This window comes from Ranitomeya imitator, chromosome 6 (assembly GCF_032444005.1).
Source record: "Ranitomeya imitator isolate aRanImi1 chromosome 6, aRanImi1.pri, whole genome shotgun sequence".
NCBI classification, from domain to species: domain Eukaryota; kingdom Metazoa; phylum Chordata; class Amphibia; order Anura; family Dendrobatidae; genus Ranitomeya; species Ranitomeya imitator.
Window position 1 is genome coordinate 397,377,142 of NC_091287.1, and position 22,333 is coordinate 397,399,474.

The 22,333-nt window shown below is 42.7% G+C and overlaps 3 protein-coding genes across 5 annotated transcripts in view; 1 reads left to right on the plus strand and 2 right to left on the minus strand.

Annotated features, from left to right (window-relative positions):
- Positions 1-15,343, minus strand: part of ESCO1 (establishment of sister chromatid cohesion N-acetyltransferase 1) — a 160,712-nt gene extending 145,369 nt beyond the window's left edge. For all 3 annotated transcript variants that reach the window (XM_069731174.1, XM_069731172.1, XM_069731171.1), the window contains exons 1-5: positions 15,117-15,343; positions 9,789-11,494; positions 7,877-7,973; positions 6,107-6,158; positions 4,877-5,000 (exon numbers count right to left, since the gene is read on the minus strand). In XM_069731174.1, the coding sequence (XP_069587275.1) occupies positions 4,877-5,000; positions 6,107-6,158; positions 7,877-7,973; positions 9,789-11,492 (1,977 nt within the window). In that variant the 5' untranslated portion in view covers positions 11,493-11,494; positions 15,117-15,343. The remainder of the gene's footprint in view (positions 1-4,876; positions 5,001-6,106; positions 6,159-7,876; positions 7,974-9,788; positions 11,495-15,116) is intronic.
- Positions 15,344-15,435: 92 nt separating this feature from the next.
- LOC138642744 (uncharacterized) lies at positions 15,436-18,452 on the plus strand. The gene is made up of 3 exons (XM_069731175.1): positions 15,436-15,556; positions 16,487-16,841; positions 17,035-18,452. Exons 2-3 carry the CDS (start codon positions 16,543-16,545, stop codon positions 17,912-17,914), a joined length of 1,179 nt encoding a protein of 392 aa, XP_069587276.1. The 5' UTR covers positions 15,436-15,556; positions 16,487-16,542; the 3' UTR covers positions 17,915-18,452.
- A 281-nt stretch (positions 18,453-18,733) lies between these two features.
- On the minus strand, positions 18,734-20,948 carry LOC138643395 (uncharacterized). The gene is made up of 6 exons (XM_069732310.1): positions 20,860-20,948; positions 20,692-20,751; positions 20,536-20,599; positions 20,382-20,451; positions 19,152-19,370; positions 18,734-18,834 (listed from the first exon to the last, which is right to left on the minus strand). The coding sequence occupies exons 1-6, from the start codon at positions 20,946-20,948 to the stop codon at positions 18,734-18,736; spliced, it is 603 nt and encodes a 200-aa protein (XP_069588411.1).
- Positions 20,949-22,333: the final 1,385 nt, after the last annotated feature.

Consider the following 22,333-nt stretch of genomic DNA (forward strand, 5'->3'; position numbering starts at 1 on the left):
GTGGGCAAATTAATACCAGTGTACCAGTGCCAGAGAAGGAAGGATAGCAATCTATTATGTTACTATTTGAGTAAGCGCCGCTTTTAGTAATCTTGTGCTAAGACTTGCATCACTGGACGCAAAGGTAAGAATTACACTAAACTAAACTGTATATAGTATATACCTGTGTGTCATCTCCTCCTGTATATAATAGTATATACCTGTGTGTCATCTCCCCTGTATATAGTATATATCTGTAAGTCATCTCCTCCTGTATTAGACCTCGTTCACACGTTATTTGCCCAGTATTTTTCCCTCAGTATTTGTAAGCTAAATTGGCAGCCTGATAAATCCCTAGCCAACAGGAAGCCCTCCCCCCCCTGGAAGTATATATTAGCTCACACATACACATAATAGACAGGTCATATGACTGACAGCTGCTGTATTTCCTATATGGTACAGTTGTTGCTCTTGTAGCTTGTCTGCTTATTAATCAGATTTTTATCTTTGAAGGATAATACCAGACTTCTGTGTGTTTTAGGGCGAGTTTCATGCGTCAAGTTGTGTGTTGAGTTGTGTGTGGCGACATACATGTAGCGACTTTTGTGAGATGAGTTGTGTGGCGACATGCGTGTAGCAATTTTTTGTGTGTCAAGTTGCATGTGACAGGTTAGTGTAGCAGGTTGTGTGCAGCAAGTTTTGCGCATGGCGAGTTTTGTGTGGTGCGTTTTGAGTATGTGCAAGTTTTGTGTGAGGCAACTTTTGCATGTGTGGCAACTTTTGTGCATGTGGCAACTTTTCCGCGTGTGCAAGTTTTGCGTGTGGCGAGTTTTCCATGAGGTGAGTTTTGCACGTGTGGCGAGTTTTACATGAGCCTAGTTTTGCATGTGGCGAGTTTTGCGCGTGGTGAGTTTTGAGCGGCGACTTTTGTGTTTTGACTTTTATGTGGCGAGGTTGGTGTATGTGTGGTGAAATGTGTGCTGAGGGTGGTATATGTGTTCAAGCACTTGGTAGTGTGTGTTTATATCCCCGTGTGTGGTGAGTATCCCATGTCGGGGCCCCACCTTAGCAACTGTACGGTATATACTCTTTGGCGCCATCGCTCGCACTCGTTAAGTCCCCCTTGCTCACATCTGGCAGCTATCAATTTGCCTCCAACACTTTTCCTTTCACTTTTTCCCCATTATGTAGATAGGGGCAAAATTGTTTGGTGAATTGGAACGGGCGGGGTTAAAATTTCGCCTCACAACATAGCCTATGACGCTCTCGGGGTCCAGACGTGTGACTGTGCAAAATTTTGTAGCTGTAGCTGCGACAGTGCAGATGCCAATCCCGGACACACACATTCAGCTTTATATATTAGACTAGAAATAGGCCCGATGCTATCGAGAGTGTGGTGAAATTAACATCTGTGCATGCTTAGTGGTCCTGACAGGAGCAGCGGACATGTCTCACACTGTTTGTGCTTTCCAACAAATCTTACAGTTGTGGCCGCGAACTGCGCAGGCGCAAGTGACACTGCCGCAGTCCCTTATGGGATTTGGGGAAAGCGGCCGGAAGTCCCAACTGGCGAAATTATATATCTCCCCACAGTTCAGCCTCCATAACTGTATATTAGCTTTCTAAAGAGAATAGTGAGAAGATAATCACAGCATCTGCCTAGTAGATGCAGATGTAGTGTTGCTCTAGCTGTCAAGCATATGTCAGCAGATTGTCGGATTCCATCAATGTGTTCCTTACCAGGCTGTGTTTCGTGATTTCAATAAAATCAAGTGTTTTATCAGCAGAAGATAAACAGAGTACTAAAGGTACCATCACACTAAGCGACGCTGCAGCGATACCGACAACGATGCCGATCGCTGCAGCGTCGCTGTTTGGTCGCTGGAGAGCTGTCACACAGACAGCTCTCCAGCGACCAACAATCCCGAGGTCCCCGGGTAACCATCGGTTTACTAAGCGCAGGGCTGCGCTTAGTAACCCGATGTTTACCCTGGTTACCAGCGTAAAAGTAAAAAAAAAAAAAAAAAACACTACATACTTACCTTCCGCTGTCTGTCCTCCGGCGCTGTGCTCTCCTCTGCACTGTGTAAGCACAGCAGCCGGAAAGCACAGCGGTGACGTCACCGCTGTGCTCTGCTTTCCGGCTGGCCGGCGCTCACAGTGCAGACTGCAGAGAAGCACAGCGCCGGGGACAGACAGCGAAAGGTAAGTATGTAGTGTTTGTTTTTTTTACTTTTACGGTGGTAACCAGGGTAAACATCGGGTTACTAAGCGCGGCCCTTCGCTTAGTAACCCGATATTTACCCTGGTTACCAGTAAAGACATCGCTGGATCGGCGTCACACACGCCGATCCAGCGATGTCAGCGGGAGATCCAGCGACGAAATAAAGTTCTGGACTTTCCCCAGCGACCAACGATCTCCCAGCAGGGGCCTGATCGTTGGTCGCTGTCACACACAACGATTTCGTTAACGATATCGTTGCTACGTCACAAAAAGCAACGATATCGTTAACGATATCGTTCAGTGTGACGGTACCTTAAGGGTTTCATCGCCAATTAGCAGCATTCTGTGTACAATGTACAGCTAGAGATATTTGGCCAGTGATCGAATCTTCGCGATTTGGGCTCTGCATGCAAATCATTTGTATTTAAAATGAAGCAACTGAGATGCAATTGAAGTGGAGGCTTTCAGGTGTAAATAAAGGGGATGAATAAAAATATCCTGTTAAAGAAATTGCAACCATTTTTCTGCAAAGTCTCCTCATTTCAGGGGCTAAAAAGTATTTGGGTAAATTATCTTTACCATAAATAAAATGTTCATTTTTAATACTTTGTAGAGAGTCCTTTGTAGGCAAATACTGCCTGAAGTCTAGAAGTTACGGACATCAACAAATGCTAGGTTTCCACCCATGTGATGTTTGCCAGGTCTTCACTGCAGCCAACTTCAATTGTTGCTCATTTGTGGGTCTTTCTGCTTTAAGTTTTATCTTAAGCATGTGAAATGCATGCCCAATGGGGTTGAGATCTGGTGAGTGACTCGGCCATTGCAGAATATTCCATTTTGCCTGAAAAAACTCCTGGGTAGCTTACGCTGTATGTTTTGGGTCATTGTCCATCTGTACTGTAAAGCACCGTCCATTCAACCTTGCTGCATTTTGTTGAATCTATACAGAAAGTATCGCCCTGTACACTTCAGAATTCATCCGGCTACTTCAGTAACATCATCAATAAACGCTAGTGACCCAGTGCCTTTGGAAGCCGTGCATGCTCGTGCCATCACACTGCCTCCACCATGTTTTACAGATGATGTGGTGTGTTTTGAATCATGAGCTGTTCCAAGACTTCCCCATACTTTCTTCTTCCCATTATTCTGGTCCAGGTTTACCTTAGTTTCACCGGTCAAAGAATGCTTTTCCAAAACGGGGCTGGGTTCTTGAGATGTTTTTGGCCAAGTCTAACCTGGCCTTTCTATTTTAAAGGCCGATTAATGGTTTGCATCTTGTGTTGAACCCACTGCATTTGCGCTCATGAAGTATTCTCTTTATGGTAGAGTTAGATATGGAAACACCTACTTGCTGGAGATTGTACTTGGGTGGATATTGTGAAGGGGTTTTTCTTCACCATGGTAAGGATTCTGCAATCATCCACTACTATTATCTTCCATGGACATCCAGGTGTTTTTGAGTTCCCAAGCTCACCAGTGTTGTTTTTTTTTTTTTTTTTTAGTAAAATGTGCCAAACTGTTAATTTAGCCACTCCTAGCACTTCTGCTGTCTAATTTTTTTTTTTCCCCGGCTTATTGATGTTCCGGCTCTCTTCCGCATGTTGTGGGTTCACAAGCAACAGCTTACAAGTGCAAATGCCACACTTAGAATCAGCTCCAGAACTTTTACTTACTATTAAGTAAGTAAAAGTTCTGGAGCTGATTCTAAGTGTGGCATCCATTAGGATGATGAATTGTTGAGAGAAAAGCCCATGCAGCACATTAAAGAGCTTTTGAGATAACTGTACAATTACTTTTGGTTAATTTAAAAAGAGGCAGCTACATATTAATGAGCTGTAATTCCTAAACCCCTTAATTCAATTAGGATGTAAATACCCTCATATTAAAGGGTATATAAAGCTCAACATTCCAAGCACTGCTACATGTACAGCAGAGAAAACTGCAACTGCTGCACCCAGTGAACTGATATATAATATGACAACAGCGTGATGTAAGGAAGATTCTTTTACAATGTAAATCTATGGAGCTACGTTCTGATGTTCCATTGGCTCAAAGAAACTAAACTGAGCGCTGCTTTAATGCAATACCATACTGATACATCATGGGACTTATAGCAGAGCATAGAGAAATTAAATGCAGGCTGAAATCTGGGAATCAAGATGGAGACTGAAAATATTAAAAAGGAAGCTGAACTGCAGGGGGGTAAGTGCACCTAAGGCTACTTTCACACTTGCGTCGGTACGGGGCCGTCGTCATGCATCGATCCGACGTACCGACGCAAACTGCGAAAAAAAAAAAGAATGGGGGCAGCGGATGCAGTTTTACAACGCATCCGCTGCCCCACTGTAATGTCCGGGGAGGAGGGGGTGGAGTTCCGGCCGCGCATGCGCGGTCGGAAATGGCGGACTCGACGCACAAAAAACGTTACATGTAACTTTTTTTGTGCCGACGGTGCGCCAAAACACGACGCATCCGTCGCACGACGGATGTGATGTGTCGCAATGCGTCGCTAATGCAAGTCTATGAAGAAAAAACGATATCCTGCGGGCAACTTTGCAGGATGCGTTTTTTCTCCAAAACGACGCATTGCGATGAACAGCAAACAACGCTAGTGTGAAAGTAGACTTAGTTGGAAATTAAGGAGAAAAAAAAAATGATAATTGAAATGCTTACTATGATGGGCTGGCTGCTGCTGTTCTTGTCGGCTTCTTTCAATTTCCGAATTTCTTTCTGAAGATGGACATCAGATGGCACAATGTTTGATTTTTCAGCTGAAAGGTTGCTTTTCACTGAATCTCTGTAATATTAATTAGCAATGCTTACCAGATCTAGTAATAAAGTACACCAACATATTTATGACCTTCAATAAATATAGTAATACTTTAATACTAGTTAATACACAAGTCTATGCTGTCTTGTCAACGGTGTCTTTTTTTGTTTTTAAAGTTTATGGCAAAGTTGGTTGTCACTGCGGCAATATCAGATGTCACTACAGAACCTTTCCAGAGACCTACATAACAAACCTGCCCGAGGTTTCGTAAGAGATGCATAAAGGAGCACTCCCATCAGAGTGCTTATCCCCTTAATATATTGCAGTCATCATATTATTTAGCACTCTGTACTTACAATTGCTCATTTGCCTTTCTTTGATGGGAGTGCTTCTTTAATAGGGAGTAATGCAAGCTGACTCTTCACAGCAAGTATCACGCATAGGTCCTACCCCATGCACGCTCAAGTGGAATGAGGCCTTTACAGCCTCAGTAGCGGCTGTGTATGTGACCACTCACTGTTGAAATAAATGGCCATCAAAATCCAAGTGCAGCCAGCATTCCATATCTCACATGCACTTGAATAGGGAGTGAAAGCTTATTAGTAGCCTCCCCTCAGCCAAGAGATTAAAGGTCCCAGATGCCATTCATCCACAAATAACACACTATTAAAGCCAGCTCTTTCAACAGACGCCATTTTCTGCCTTCTTAAAATTAGAATTACAGAATGTTAAAGTTGGAAGGGACCTCCAGGGTCATTGTATCCAACCACCTGCTCAATGCAGGATTTACTAAACCATCTCATGCCTGTCCAGTCTCTATCTGAAGACTTCCATTGAAGGAGAACTTACCACCTCTCGTGGCAGCCGTTTCCACTCACTGATCATCCTCACTGTCAAATTTTTTCTTATATCTAATCTGTTATCTTCTCCCTTTCAGTTTCACTCCATTGTTTCTCATGGTTCCATGTGCAAATGAGAATAATGATCCCGCTACACTGTGACATCTCTTCAGATATTTGTAGACCGTGGCCATATAAATGTGGCCCTTCAGCGAGTAACGCTCAGCTCCGATATTCCGATGCTTACCGCCCGCACACCATGACTCCCGCACATTGATGTCGAATAGCACTTACCCGCTCTCCATAGATGCGGCCATCTGGTCTGGCAGCTGCTTGCAATCTCTGCCTAAAACACATTTCAATGGTGACACTAATTTTGCAGTTTTCTTATTGTTCAGACAGAAAGACATTTTACAAAGGTCAGTATGAATCCGATATACTCCCCTGTATGTCCCATGGCTACACAACATACAGTCCTCCTCATCGTGCCCACTCCGGCTAACATCCACACACTGAACTATTTCACAATTTGCTTTTTTTTTTTTTTTTTTTTTTCTCTTTTTTTTACTACAGTGCCACCACATAGGAAATTAAGTATTACACAGTGTCCCTTCAAATCAATGGATGTCTGTTTTATGCAGAACAGGGCCGGTCCAGCAGAGCGAAAGACACTCTTTGCTGCTGCACCCTATTGTGGTCAAGAGACAGGGTTCCTAAACAAAAGAAAAAAAAAACCCTCCCATTAACTCTATTAGCCTTCGTCCGGCTGAGTAGGTACAATTGTAACTATTCCGTTTTAAAATTGCAATAACTTTTTTTTTTTTTCGAAAAGCCGTAGAGGGCTGAAATTTCGTGACATCTATGCAGTTTTGGTCAAGAATATATTTGCTAAATTTCAATAAAATATATATATGAAGGTACAATTGTACCTCTGCAGCCTGTTAACGTTGCAAAATTATGCAGCCTGATGAAGGTTAATAAAGAAACTTGCACAAGACGTCTTTTTTAAGGCAGGTATTCTCTGTAATCAGTCTGAAAAAGCTCTAAAGAAAAAGAATGAACATATGTATTGCAATTTAAAAACAACTTGTTAAAACATATGTTCAATCTTTTCAGCTTCTTCTAAAGGCTTCAGGTTTACAAAGGTTGAAAGAAGTGACCTGTTCATTCTTTAGGCGGCTTATGCTCGGAAGCAGTTAATCATTTTTTCCCAGCACAGGGCGTTAACATCATCATACTTCAAGATCCCGACTAATCTGAAGAGATCATGTCAGATCCCATACATGCTATTAAATTGTCGTCATTGAGTTTTAGAGCCTTTTTCTGACATTGTTGGGGGCTGCCATCTCAGCTCTTTTATGAAGCCTTTGGCTGGGCTACATAGCGCAGCCAAAGGCTTCATAAAGGAGCCGAGATGGCAGCCCCCAACAATGCCAGAAAAAGGCTCAAACTCAATGACGACAATTTAATAACATGTATGTGATCTGACATGATCTCTTCAGATTAGTCGGGATCTTGAAGTATGATGTGGACATCATTTTGACTGTATAAAAATAAAATATGATACGGATCTCAGAAAACGCAAGCACAAACCAATATTTCTTTTTAGTTCAAAATTTCCACATTTGTTATTTACTAGAAAAAAAAATTAAATACACAAATATGGCATCGCAATACTAATACTGACCTATAAAATGATAGCACCAGATTGTTTCTAGAGAGCTCAGTTGAAATTAATTCAAATGACAATGACAGAATTGTGTGGGAGTTTTTTTTTTGTTTTTTTAATCCCTTCTCTATCATGTCACCGCACTTAACTTTACATTTTCCTGTTTTTCCAGTGTATTGTATAGTAAAACAAATGGTGTCATTCAAAACTACATCTCGTCCTGCGAACAAAAATAAAAGACCTCACACGGTTATGTCAATGGAAAAATAAAAATGGGAGTGCAATAATGAAAAATTGGCTGTTTGGGGAGGGATCGATAGCCTTATAGGACCCGACAGGTTCCCTTTAATAAGAAATATTCCGTATACATAGTAATAACATGGCTGATTACTCACTTGGCTTTTCTGATGCTTTGGTCACTGGTATAGAAGACACTTGGGGTTTCTTCACCGGAGAATTTTCAGGGCTTGAATCTAAATGTAGTCTAAAGCCCTGCATGAAAGAAAAGGGGATTAGTGTACAGTGACCCCATCTTTACTACCTCTAGAAAATTGTATGCAGTGTAAGAACGCTACATAGTTGGTATATCTGTTATATACAGAACTGGGGGAGGACTAAGAATCAGATGTCAGGACGACCCCATCCCAAAAGTAGTCAAATTCCCATCAATAAGACTCGTTGGGTTGACAATTAACACACAGCTCCAAATTGGAAAATAAAAAGAAGAGGCGCAGCACCACTGACTGCAGCTAGGTTCACATTGCGTTCAGTGTCTCCGTTAAATGGACTACGTTACACCGAGCTAGCAGATGCTCCATCTGCGCTAGCGCTGTGCAAAGTCGGCACTTGCGTCAGCACAATCCGTTTAACATATGCATTGAACGGACTGCACTAACGCAATGTGAACCTAGCCTTAAAGAGTAACTGACCTTTTCATTTTGTCCAGCATTGAAAACTTGGCAAAAGACAAGGGTTTCACATGGAAGTACCAATGGAGCCCCTGATGTGGAGCTTAACGTGGCCTAACTCTGGGGACAATCTGCTGCAGAAGACTGATCCAATAAGCAGAAATATCAGCAGAGAATACAGGTGAAGACTCCTTCACTGCCATCATCTGTACTCCAAGCGAGTACGCTCTGATATCAATGCAGCTGAAGGCTGGCAAATAACTAATGGCTATGTATTATATTATAATAAAAACTAAGGAGCTGAAATTAGAGATCTGTTCACTCTCCTGATCAAAGACAGCAATGGATGGCTCAGAATAGGAACAAGGCAAAAACACTATTGACTGAAAAGACTGGGAATATGAAGAGTTTTTTTGGGAAGAAGACGGGCATGCTTGATATCTTAAGCACCCAGGAGCAAATACAGAAAGGATGTTCATACCGACAGCAAAGCATTCTTTGGGTAGCTTTAGAGGGTTTCCTCCCCTCAATCACAAAGCCTGCACATGTTACTACGAGTTTAGGACTCAACAGCAGCAGCATAGGTTACCCATATCGGGTCTACCAACCTGTGGAGTTGCAGATGGAAAACCTCTTATTCTAAATGTTACCAGTGTTGTGTCTCACACAACTACACTAGGTGAGCAACTACCGGTTTATTCTATGCACAGTTGTGGATAAAACCCTATTGTGCCCTAATACGAGGGGTGATCCAAAAGTAATGATAATCGGTTATTTCTATTGCACACAGAAATTAAAATAAAATGTTTTCTTCTCTCTTAGGTACCCACTAGTCCAGGAAAATTTTTTTTACTTAAATAGACCACGATTCCCGGGAGCTACATTCATTTGAATATGAACTGCCGAGGAGTGAACATCAAAATGGAAAAAAACGAGCTCAGAGCTGTCATCAAATACCTCTGCTTGAAAAAAAATGACTACCAAAGACATACACAGCGACTTGGTGGAAACATTGGGGGACTCTTCTCCTCCATATTCCACAGTTGCACGCTGGGCCAAGGAATTTAAGCTGGGAAGAACATCGACGGAAAATAACCATCGTGAAGGACGCCCATCCACATCCCTCAATGAAGAAAACATGGAAAAAGTTGAAGAAGTTGTATTGGCAGATCGAAGAGAGGGTCAAGATCAAGAATTTTTTTCGAAGGGAATTCTAAGTTTAGAAAAGAGATGGACTAAATGTATAGACTTGTTAGGAGACTATGTAGAAAAATAAATTTATTTTTTGACTAAATTCATTGTGTTTAGTATTGATTATCATTACTTTTGGATCGCCCCTCGTAGTCCCCACAGCATTTCCTTAAGCTGAGGACATGACATGCAAAAGCTGGAAAATTACCTCGTCAAGTGCCATTTCGAGCTCATGTTTGACATGGTTCTCCAGTAGGCCGTTTTCAGCAGAAGGCTTCATTGACTCACCCTCCACGAACTGAACTTGATTTTTTGTAACCCTTTCTGATAAGACTGGTTCTTTCTGTTTAATATCTGTTGATGTTGTTACATCAGGCTTCTTTTTTGAAGTCTTGTGTGCGTTCAAAGTCTCCGTCACCTTCTGCTGGTCTGCAGCTTTGACTTTAATGGATTCTAGATTAGGAAGCACTGCGTGACTTCGGAGGATATTATTTGGGGCAAAATTCTTTTTTAACTTTATTTTGTGCCATTTGGATTTTTTGGTTAATGGACTTGTCTTCTGTTCAAGCCGACATTTAATCTGCAATGGTTTTCTGCTGGGAAAGAATCGTTTAGACTGCTTTGTGGGGCTCTGTTCAGAAGGAGGTGGTGGGGAGGCCTCCATTGGACTGTCCTTCTCGGTGGGGATATCTGACGTGCTAGGTGCCTCTTTCACAACTTCTACTGTGTCAGATTCTATTTCCCCAGCAATTTCATTGCACAAGTCGAGGATACTAATCCGCTTGGACTTCTGATCCTTTTCAGTCAGGACTTCTTGATTATTTTTATCAGATCCTGGTTTCATGACTTTTTGCTTCTTCACCTTATTTGCAGTTTTGACCTCAGGTTTATTGCTGTCCCTTTTGCGTTTTAAAGGCATAGTAGAAGCAGTTGGTGTAGTGGAAGCAGTAGATTTATTGGTAATTTTCTTTGTCCGTGGTGACGGCGAGCCTACATTGGGAGTAGGGCATGAGCTGGATTGATTAGGATCTTGGGCTTTGCTTTTGACCGTGTCACTAGAGTCCTTCTCCATTTTCCCTTCTTTTTTCACACTTCTTGATGCAGGCTTCTTGGTGACGTTGGTCTGGGATCTTCTAGGTTTCTTTTCTTCTACACTTTTCTGCCTTAATGTAGTTGATGGATTTTGCTTTGTCCTCCGAGAACTTGGCAATTTTTTGGTAGTCTCAGTTGTATGACTTGTATCTTTTTTGCAGTTTGATTTTGTACTTTTTGAAGATTGTCGTATCGATGGTGCCATCTTTTTGAGATCTGCAGCAGTAACTTTGCTTCGACCAAGGGTTGTGGTGGATGGTTTCTTTTCCTTAGTTTGCACATTTTTGTTCACCTTCTTTGCTTGTACAGATTTAATCTCCGGTTTTCTCACATTTTTCATCCCGGACTCATTTTTCATTCGTGCAGACTGGTTTTTGCTTGAGCTTTTCACTATTTTGCGTGTCTGACTTTGCACAGACGTCGCTCTTGCTGCAGTTTTGCGCACACTTGATGGTTGACTTTTCTTTGTGGCTTTTGACACATTGGGGGATTTTGGGGTGCTCCTTCTTGAAGCTGCCACATCTTTGGGTACAGCTTTCTGCTTGGCAGGCACATTCTTACCATTACATTTTTTGGTGACTTTCATATTTACGTTTTTCTTTTCATGTCCCCCTTCTGCTTGAGAGGACCGGGATTTCTTTATGGCTTTATTTGTAGGTAAAGGCGATATTTTTTTATTCGGTGTTGAGCACCGTTTTGACTTGTTTGTAACAACATTTTTCTTTTTGGATTTTGCAGGACAGCCTTTAGTTTCTTTGCTACGTTTCCGAGTCTTGGCGGGAGTTTCCGGCAGAGGGGACCTTCTCTTTTTTGAGGCCATTACTGCAAAAACAAAAAAAAACAAAAAAATCACGAGAGAAATCATCACCATGAGAACTCCTCTTAAAGGGACAATGGACAGTATCACTACTATACTCATCGCAACCTAAGTATTCATCCAATTATATCCTATTGATGTTGCTAACAACTATAACAATTAAAAAAGTTTAGTATGTTTATAGAAGTGATGTCTGCAAGTAGAGTGGATTTTAAGCAGCGATTCCTACCTCTATGGCTTAGCTGAGCAGAAACATTGCAGAGGGTCGAAAATAAGTTTCGTTAAAAAAAAAAACACTTTTCAGCTCACTTCTAGGTCTAGTAATAATATAAAAAAAAACACTCCAATGCCCGGGATCCAGCACCATCACCATTCTGCAGATTCTCCGAGAAGGGTCACTGCGCTGTGTGTGAGACCTGGAAGGGGCTTTTACTTACAGCTGCCACTATTCTACACTGGACTCAGTAATTGCAGTATGCAGAAGGCTCCAATGCTCCCCCTAGTGGAAGTTGCAGATAGATGTAAAACTTCAGATTCTGGCTAAGTCTATACAGCAAGACATACTTTAGGCTCCCAGGTTCAAAAATTGGAGGAAAAGTGGGTCTCTTTTTTTTTTTTTTTTTTTCTTGTAATGGTAACTTTAGTCGCTTTTGGAAGCTTGAACTAGGAATCTGTCCTTAGATTTGAGAGTGTTCCTGTTTTCATAGAGTGCAGAAGTAACAAACAGCAGTCCTAAACTATGGTCTGAATCGGAAGTATTGATAGTAGGTGATCTCTATGCAGCAGCAGCACCCCCTGCACTAGCTGCTCATACATCTCATCTTATAGATGTTTGGATTTAAAGCACCATTGTTTGACTACAGTTGCAAATTAAAGGGGTAATCAGGACCACTGGTGAGTGCGGCTAGCAATGTCACAACCACAGAAATCGGTTACGATGTGTGATCAGTGATGTACGAGGGCCGCAGATACCGGAGAACATGACATGAACTGCACGTATAGCGCACAGGTCTTATTCCATTGGACCTTGTTCCATGCTACATAGATCTGAATTACAGGAATATTAGTGGTCATCAAGGCATTTCATTACTGTAAAAAATGCAGTGCATTTCCACAGGTCATTGCACTGCGGTGTAAGTGGCTACATTGGAGCAGACGTTAGAAGTGGAGTCTGAATGTAAAACTTTCGCAATGTCTCAGAGAATTCTGCATTTCTTTTCTTTTGAGTGAGAAAACAAGCAGAGGGAGGCACATGAATAACATGCTGAGCTTTCCAACAAGTCCTTTACCGCAGTGCTGGATTCACATCTACACTGCTCAGTGATGTTTAATTTCCACCATCCTGCTGCTGCTCCTGTGTGCTAAAGAATGAAGAGCAGAAATCCCTCTGTATGCTATGCATATGAGACATACAGATCGTCTTCTCCCACCAGTGCCACTGCAAATTAAGACAATGTGCAAAGGAGAAAACTGGTCAAAATGCTGAAAACATAACAATGGCCAGAGATCATGTTATGCCTCATTTTCTAAGCTAGCTGGGATACAAATGTAAAAAACTCTGTAGCTGCTGAAGAACCTCTTCATCTCAGGAAATCAGTGGTAGACACTGTCTACAACAGCAATCTCTGACAGACTGACAGACCTCTCCGATGGGAACGACTGAAGACTAATACCAGCAGACGCAGGCAAGTTTCACAGGTATAGAGCTTGCTGATGAGCTGTTGCAGTTTAACTCCTGGGATGCCGCTTTGAATCCAATGTGAGAAAAGTGCAATACAAATGTTCATTTTAAAGTATATCAAGCCCTGATATAACCCCATCAACTGGGGGAAAAAAGTCATAACTCATGGAGTGTTAGGAGTAAAAATTGAATGCAAAGAGGGGCACAATGGACTCTCACCTGATGGTGTGGCTGGTTGGGGTAGGGGGGGGGGGAGAAAAGTAATGTCTATGTAGCTCCAATATCTCTTTGTATTATGTCAGGTTCAGTATTGAAAATCAGGTCGTTCAAATAACAGATGTGGCTGGTCCGTGTGCCCACACTGCAGAGGGGTGCAGGGGCGCCTTTATATTACATGCATTATTAAGGCCCAGAAAACAGACCAAAAAAATGCATCCATGAAAATTATTGTTCACCGTAAACAATAGCATATTAGCTCTACCCGTAAGTGGTCAGGGGTGCAGGCAATCATACTTTCTTCAGAAAGAGCCCTAACCTGAAGAAATGAGTGAGGGAGGTTTATACAGATATCAGAAAAACAATGCAAAGGCAATCCCTGTCCGTTTCATTTTTCCTGTCATGTTAGAATGGTGGTTTAATCGGATCACACTATTCATAGCTGACAGATAGGAGGAACAGGGACAGCCGCCATTGAGCGGGGGCGCCTATCTCGGAAGCATTGTAAGGGTGCCAACCTCCGCTGCATAGGCAGGGTAAACTAGGAAAATATCCGTGTGAGGCATAGTTTTAGTCTAGCACGGTTGCCTGCATGTTGATTGTGCGTTCAGTGTTTTAAAGTAAACAATAAATATTTAGTTTTAGCCATTATTTAGGGTACAAGGTTTTCTTTTGTTTTTTTTTCTGGTTTTCTTGAACCTTGGCTGTTCATCTAATTTGTTTTTTTGATTATACAGATATTAGCAACATAACTAGAGATCCATGGATACTGCTTCACCCTGTAGTCACAGTGCCCCACCAACACCCACCACAGTGGGTCCCCCAGCCCTGCAGTCCCCAACCCAGCAGTCTCCCACACCCCGGCACAGCGGTCCCCCGCCCTCCGGCACCCTACGCAGCGGTCCCCCTCCCTCCGGCACCCGGCGCAGCGGTCCCCCGCCCTCAGGCACCCGACGCAGCGGTCCCCCGCCCTCAGGCACCCGACGCAGCGGTCCCCCGCCCTCAGGCACCCGACGCAGCGGTCCCCCGCCCTCAGGCACCCGACGCAGCGGTCCCCCGCCCTCAGGCACCCGACGCAGCGGTCCCCCACCTTCCGGCACAGCTGTCTCCCACCCTCTGGCACCTGGCGCAGCGGTCCCCCACCTTCCGCCACCCGGCGCAGCGGTCCCCCACCTTCCGCCACCCGGCGCAGCGGTCCCCCACCTTCCGCCACAGCTGTCTCCCACCCTCTGGCACCTGGCGCAGCGGTCCCCCACCCTCCGGCACCTGGCGCAGCGGTCCCCCACCCTCCGGCACCCGGCGCAGCGGTCCCCCACCCTCAGGCACCCGGCGCAGCGGTCCCCCACCCTCAGGCACCCGGCGCAGCGGTACCCCACCCTCAGGCACCCGGCGCAGCGGTCCCCCACCCTCAGGAACCCGGCGCAGCGGTACCCCACCCTCTGGCACCTGGCGCAGCGGTACCCCACCCTCTGGCACCTGGCGCAGAGACAACATGTGGTCTATAGCAGAAAGTTGGAGCACTTTATGTCATCCGTTCACTTACTGAGCTCTATGTTCTGGGAACATGACAGGAGACAATGTCAGCACACACTGCACTGATCCTGACAGTGACCCGTGGTATTCCTCCGCACCAGAGCTGCATACACTGAACACCACACACATAATACCCAGCTGCTGCTCTGGGGGAGCGCACACCAGCCGTTCAATCAGCCTCCAGCACTGACACTTACCGGCCTGAAGGGGGAGTGTGCGAGCTGTCCGTTCTCCGCTCTCATCAGGCCGCTCTTTCCGTCAATAGTAACAGACCCGTGACTTGTAACTGGACAAATTAACTCTCCCCAGATGATAACGGCAGACACCGGAGCGTCGTGCAGCCAGCACTTATGTACACAGAAACATCACCGGCTCCGGACACGGGAGAAACTTCCAGGGCGGAGCAGTAAGCGTCAGATAAGCCGCCTGGAGCATGCGCAGTGTACTATTCCTGCATCCCACGCCTCTCTTTGCTCTTCAAGCCTCGTTTCCATCCCAATATTATGACTGTCTCCAGGATGTGACTAGAAGTTGTCACCGGTGTCGCGACAGGTTGTTATTTTGCGGCAGGACTGACGTAAAGTACTCGGAATCGGAAGTATTTCAGTGAGAGTTTTACGTGAGGACGGAGTGTGAGGTAAAGTGAGCTATGGTTAATGGTGGGAGCCAGCATAGCGACAGGTGGGAGGAGCAGGGGCTGCACGGCCTGGACACAGCGGCTCTATGGCAGTGTGACATCAGTGTGTGTATAGCGCCATCATATGGAGATGTGTCCTTCCCATGTACATTTCCACGTTATACCCGTTTATAGGATACGTGGTGTGTGTTATCCTGTCCTGCAGATATTCCATGTATACCCCTTACTAGGACCCCTTATTACACCTCTGTTTATTTTTAGATCAATGAGTTCTTAACCCCCGGAGATTTTTTCGTTTTTCGCTCCCCTCCTTCCTAGAGCCATAATTTTTTTTTTTTCCCGTCAATTTGGCCATGTGAGGGCTTATTTTCTGCGGGATGAGTTGTACTTTTGAACGACACCATTGGTTTTACCATGTCTTGTACTAAAAAACGGGAAAAAAAATTCCAAGTGCGGTGAAATTGCAAAAGCAAGTGCAATCCCACACTTGTTTTTTGTTTGGCTTTTTTTGCTAGGTTCACTAAATGCTAAAACTGACCTGATATTATGATTCTCCAGGTCATTACGAGTTCATAGACACCAAGTATGTCTAGGTTATTTTTTATCTAAGTGGTGAAAAAAAATCTCAAACTTTGCTTAAAAAAAAAAAAATTGCGCAATTTTCCGATACCCGTAGCGTCTCCATTTTTTGTGATCTCGTGTTGGGTGAGGGCTTAGGCTAGGTTCACATTGCGTTTAGTACAATCCGTTTAACGGATCCGTTAAAAGCATATACAGAAATGAGCCAAATTTGGTGAAAATTTAGCTTCACGTTAACGGATGTGACTGCATTTATGTCATTTTGATGTCCGTTCGTGAAGCATCCGTTTGTCTGCCTTCAGGCACTGTCACTAAAGTTGTTCTTTTTTTTTTTTCTTGCTCTTTTGTCAGCGTTGGAGATAAACATTCTCCATTTTGAAAGCATTGAGTGAACTTCTACTAGCAAGATGTTTGTGTCTGAGCTCGTTAGATTTCGCTTGATGCAGTTGCGACTTCGGCAGAGAAGGCGCATTTCCCAAAGGAGATATTGGATCCATGAAGTGAATTTATTACGGAATACATATGGTGCCTTTCACACCCTGTATGTTCAGCTTCGGGATCATCCCTTTAAATTTCAACGTTATCTTCGGATGTCCATTGAGACCTTTGATGTTCTGCTCTCACATGTGAAGGATGAGATACATCATCAGCGCAGCACTTTTCGTGATAGTATTTGTGCGGAGCAACGTTTAGTGGTGACTCTGAGGTAATTATCCTTTTTTTTTTACATTGTTCTATTGACGAAGACAGGATGTAATTTATCGTAGAGTACGTCTTTTAATTATGTACACTTTGGCAATTGTCCGATTCCATTTTAACTTGCCTTTTATTTTATTTGTCCTTTAAAATCTTAACAATATGTCCATAGTGCTAACTTTTTTTTTTGTGATTGTCGACAGATATCTGGCTACCGGAGAATCTTTTGCGTCACTGCATTTTCAATTTCGACTGGGGAAATCAACCATTTGCCAACTAATTCGTGAAACTTGTGATGCCATTTGGAACAACTTACAACCACTTGTGCTACCAACCCCGACAACAGAAAAGTGGCTATCGATTTCCAAACATTTTGAAGAGGTGGCTAATTTCCCCAATTGTATTGGTGCCGTGGATGGCAAGCACATTCGGATTCAGAAACCAGCGCATAGTGGGTCACTATACTATAACTACAAAAAATTCTTTTCCATTGTATTGATGGCTATTGCGGATTCTAGATACCGTTTTGTTGCTGTGGATATTGGTGCATATGGACGGACGAAAGATTCCAGAGTCTTCGAAGAGTCCAACATGGGGAAATGTTTGTACAGCAACAACTTCAACATACCCTCAGCGCGACCTCTTGCGGGTACCAAAGGCCCAAGTTTGCCCTATGTTTTAGTTGGGGATGAGGCATTCCAACTCGGACGCAATCTCCTAAAGCCGTACTCAAGCCGTAGTCTAAACAACACAAGACGCATTTTTAATTATCGCTTGAGCCAGGCAAGACGTTATGTGGAATGTGCTTTTGGTATTTTGACCGCAAAATGGCATATCTTACTAACTTGCATGCAACTGCAACCTGAAAATGTGGACCGTGTAGTGAAGGCATGCATCTGTCTGCACAATTTTGTTTCCAGACATGAACCCCAGGTGGTTGACCCCGATGACTGTGAATCGAATCTCATGAGCATAGATTCGACTACTGTTCGGCCTACAGTTGAAATAATGAGGATTCGTGATCAATTTGCAAATTACTTCATACATGAAGGTCTTGTTCCATGGCAAGACATACACGTGTGAAAATGTTGAAGCCTGTTTATATTGGTGCAATGTGTGGGGCAATTCCTTTTTTTTTTTTTTTTTTTTTTTTTTTTTTGTGGTACTTTATATAACCTTAATCAATTGTAAAAAGTTCAATCCATACAAGAATATGAAATGTTATAATAACAGTTAACTTTACTACAAATATTTTGAAGACCTTGTTCGTCCAACCTCATGGTAGACATTTTAACATATGAGATCCCATAGGGATGAACAAAAACATACACGATTAACTTGGGTACAAAAAAATTTACACAAACATTTTAAACGCAGTAATTGCCAAAGTTTGGTGATTGTTTTAACAGTAGTTACAGACTGTGAGATTGCGCGGCCGTATTGTCTGCCCAACTGTATGCTGGACTGCTACATTGCCTTTGCATTTCCATACTCTGTTCACCCTGGCCTCTGTATTGTGGTTTGTATGCTAGCATGTCCATGGTTCTTGGTCTCGAGGAATTGGGTTCCTGAGGGCCCAAAAATTCCTCGACTAGGTCATTAAATCTTTGCCTAAACATTATATTTCTGTGCGGTGGTATCTTTTGGACTACAGGCACATATGACAAAAGCAGGAGCTTCCACTCATTGGCTGAATATACTGATTTCACGGGATTGCAATTCCGTAATTTCCCGCCTTAGATCTCTGTGTGCACTGCGACACATCCTCTAACCATTGGAGTCCATCTACAATTATGGCATCGATTTTGTCTTTGGCAGATGATCGCTTGCGTCCGCTGTGTGCTTGCAAATGGGCACTGACAACAGGAGCCACAGTACTACTGTCCATTGATCGTGGCTCGCTCAGGCCAGACACCTCTTCAGCGCCCGTCTGCTGGCTTGTTTCCTGCCGAGATGGCTCCGGTTCCTCTGCCTCTCGAGGCGCAGCGGTTCTGCATATCGTTCTATAACAAAAAAAATATATATATATTTTAGAGATTTTAATTAAATACTTGTTCGTCTCTCACTCCGAAGCTTTTTACTTGCAAGCGCAGGGACAATGTTTTCTGTAGAAACAACAATTGCTCATAATATACATAAGGGGTGACACGTTTGCCACCAGATCCACTGGGGGTGTTTTGGCTGCTGCGGAAGTCCCGTACAAATCGATCTCTAATGGATCTCCACCGGGTATGGACAGCATCGGCTTCAAAAAAAAAAAAGAAAAAAATTGACAGCTTGCAATCTTATCATTTTGCATGTTAAGTTCAGCAATAATTACCAATTTTTTTCTTAGAGGATGCGGACTTATCCAAATATCGTGGGTCCAACTGGCATATTTTCTCCCACAACTTCCGTCTTTTAATAATATAGTTGTGGGAGCTGTCACTTTGATCCCATATGGACGGATTCGCTTCCACTAGTGTTATAAGTGTCTCGTTTTCTATGTCCAAGGGCTCTTCGTCAACCGCTATGTTCCTTTTTTGGCGGGCTGCTTGGACTATGTAAACACAAAACGTTATGTTAAAATGTATAGGTCATTTTTGGTTGCATACCTTTTATCTGATCGCCAAAACTACATTATTAAAGGACAGTTATCCTAATTTTTTTCATTTTTAAAATACTTAACTTTTTATAAATTATATTGCAATGTTTAATCGTTAATTGTTGTTGGTTGTCATAGTAGTGTTTGGTTTATGTTATGATATGTATGTAGCTTTTTAACCAGGGTTTTAAACGTTGTTATCAGGGCTGTGGAGTCGGTAAGCCACAGTTGCGACTCCGACTCCTGGATTTTATCAGGTTCCGACTCCAGCTCCGACTCAGACTCCTTCATAAATGGCCAATTCGTAACAAATTTACTGTTGTAAAATATTAACATCGTACTTATTCAGTTTCTCACCATCATATAAGTAATCAGACCACTTGGTAATACTGTTATTCCTCATGTACTCACAGTTAACTAATACAAAGTTTGTTGAAAGGCTAATACTTCTTACAGTCTTCCTCTTCTGAGTAGCTGCTGTGAGATGCTTGGAAGACACACACCAAACATCTAGTCTAGAGGAGGAGCTTTACTACTAAGAATTTGCAACACATTTTCACTGTCAGTTTCATACATTGTAAGTAGGGGGGTTGGGGCAGCATGAGGTTAACCAAGTATAAGATTAGATAAGGGCAGTGGAGAACAGTGACACACAAGAAGTAAGAAATGTCTATCTCCAGAACTGCTTATCACTGTTGTTCATAGTTTGATAGAACATATATATTTGAGTAACATTTATAAAATTCATATGAAAGTTCAATTATGAAATATTAATACATTTTTTTTTAAAGCTGGAGTTGGTACATTTCTTCCGACTCCAACCAAAACTAACTCCTACTCCACAGCCCTGGTTATTATATATGTTTCTTGTGTTACGTTTGTTTTGTATGTTTGATTTAAAAAAAAAAAAAAAAAAAAACTAGTATTTTTGGGGGGTCAAAAAGGAACATTTTGTGTGATATTTACCACTTCTAGGTGAGGTGAAGACAGACGGCGTGGCTGATTTTTTTGTTTGTTTTTTCCCTTTTTCAACAACCTACGGTGTAGTAAAAAAAAAAAAAATACAAATCTTGTATCAATTAACTTATGTTTTAAAAGACACATAATTTGTGGCATGTACCTTCTTGGACACTTTTGCCACTTTTTTGGGGGGGTGGCCTGGCAGGTTCTGGATCAGAAGATTCCTATTTGCAATAAAAACATGATTACACATGATTACCTCAATACACTCTAGTGACACACAACATTATTGTGGCTTTTTAAATCGAAAGCCTACCGATTGTGACTAGAAGACTGCAGACACGCTGCTGCTGCTTGATCCCCCACTATCCGACATCTGTGTACAAACAAAACAATACATTTAGTACACACACATCCGGCGTGCACTACACACTCAAATGATGTATACAGAAATATATTATACATAGAATTGTATTTACATTACCTCTGATCGCTCACAAGATACACACACAGTGTTGCTGGCGTTTTCACAGTGTGTTTGCAGAGTCTCTGCTCCAAAATGGCTGAAATCATATTTCCTGTCACATGACTACATGGACTAGCCTCATGAACGCAATCCAATGCATGTTTTCATTTGGACATTTTGCTTGATTTGCGTCTGGCTGCGTTAGCAATAGACTTCAATGGCAGAATTAACGCTTCCGTTACTCTTACGTTAGCTTGACCGGACCCAAAAACACTGCAGGCCGCGTTGGAAGGTACATCATAAAAAAACGGAATGTTGCAAATGCATGCCAATTTTGACATGCGTTACGATGCGTCATACAAATGCCAGAGTATGGGTGCGTTACAATGTCCGTTACATTGCGGTTTGCCTACTTAAAAAGTGTCCGTTAGACAGACTGCCCTAGCACAATGTGAACCCAGCCTTATTGTTTGCGTGCCGAGCAGGCGTTTTTTTAATAATACCATGTTGGTGCAGATACGTTCTTTTGATCGCCCGTTATTGCATTTTAATGCAATGTCACGGCGACCAAAAAATGGGACGTACTAAAAAGAATGAAGAAAAGGAATAAAGAAAAAGAATGAACATAATAACTTATATGTCCAAAGAGATGAAGAGGCATTATAGAATTCTTATGCATCTTGGTTATGAAATGAACATGAAATATATGTAGATAATAGGAGAGTGAACACATTTCTCATATAAACAGGTGTATATTATATTCCATGAGCTTTATAGGTGGGGAATGAAAATGAAATACACTGCTCAAAAAAATAGAGAGAACACTAAAATACCACATCTGGAAACAAGCCTGGCTCAATAAATTTTTATTTCGAAAACCTATATTAATAATAGCAAATGTAAGCGGGTTTTTGCAAAATATGAACTCATTAAAACATAACTTTTACTATTTTCCCTTAAAAAAGGTGCAAACATATAGTGCAAACAAGGTGCTCGTGCGGACTATAACAAAACATGGAAACAAACAACCAATAAAAATGCCTTACTGCCTTAGGCAAATGTATTGAGACAATTCCAGTCTCTATTCAGATATAGAGAAACATTGCTCAAATGGGGTCTACCATACTGGAAACAGCGGTTAACAGTGTGATAGTGCCACACCTAAAGGTACCGTCACACTGAACAATATCGCTAGCAATCCGTGACGTTGCAGCGTCCTGGCTAGCGATATCGTTGAGTTTGACACGCAGCAGCGATCAGGATCCTTCTGTGCTATCGTTGGTCGGAGCAGAAAGTCCAGAACTTTATTTCGTCGCTGGACTCCCGCAGACATCGCTGAATCGGCGTGTGTGACGCCGATTCAGCGATGTCTTCACTGGTAACCAGGGTAAACATCGGGTTACTAAGCGCAGGGCCGCGCTTAGAAACCCGATGTTTATCCTGGTTACCAGCGTCAACGCAAAAAAACAACAAACACTACATACTTACATTC

Bases quoted from the DNA above. Each gene is read 5' to 3' on its own strand.
- LOC138643395 (XM_069732310.1), bottom strand. From the start codon at position 20,948: ATGATTTCAGCCATTTTGGAGCAGAGACTCTGCAAACACACTGTGAAA. The intron at 20,600-20,691 runs GTAGGCTTTCGA...TATTGCAAATAG, and splicing joins CAGTCTTCTAGTCACAATCG to GAATCTTCTGATCCAGAACC. The intron at 20,452-20,535 runs GTACATGCCACA...ACTACACCGTAG, and splicing joins TGGCAAAAGTGTCCAAGAAG to GTTGTTGAAAAAGGGAAAAA.
- LOC138642744 (XM_069731175.1), top strand. From the start codon at position 16,543: ATGTTTGTGTCTGAGCTCGTTAGATTTCGCTTGATGCAGTTGCGACTT. The intron at 16,842-17,034 runs GTAATTATCCTT...GATTGTCGACAG, and splicing joins CGTTTAGTGGTGACTCTGAG to ATATCTGGCTACCGGAGAAT.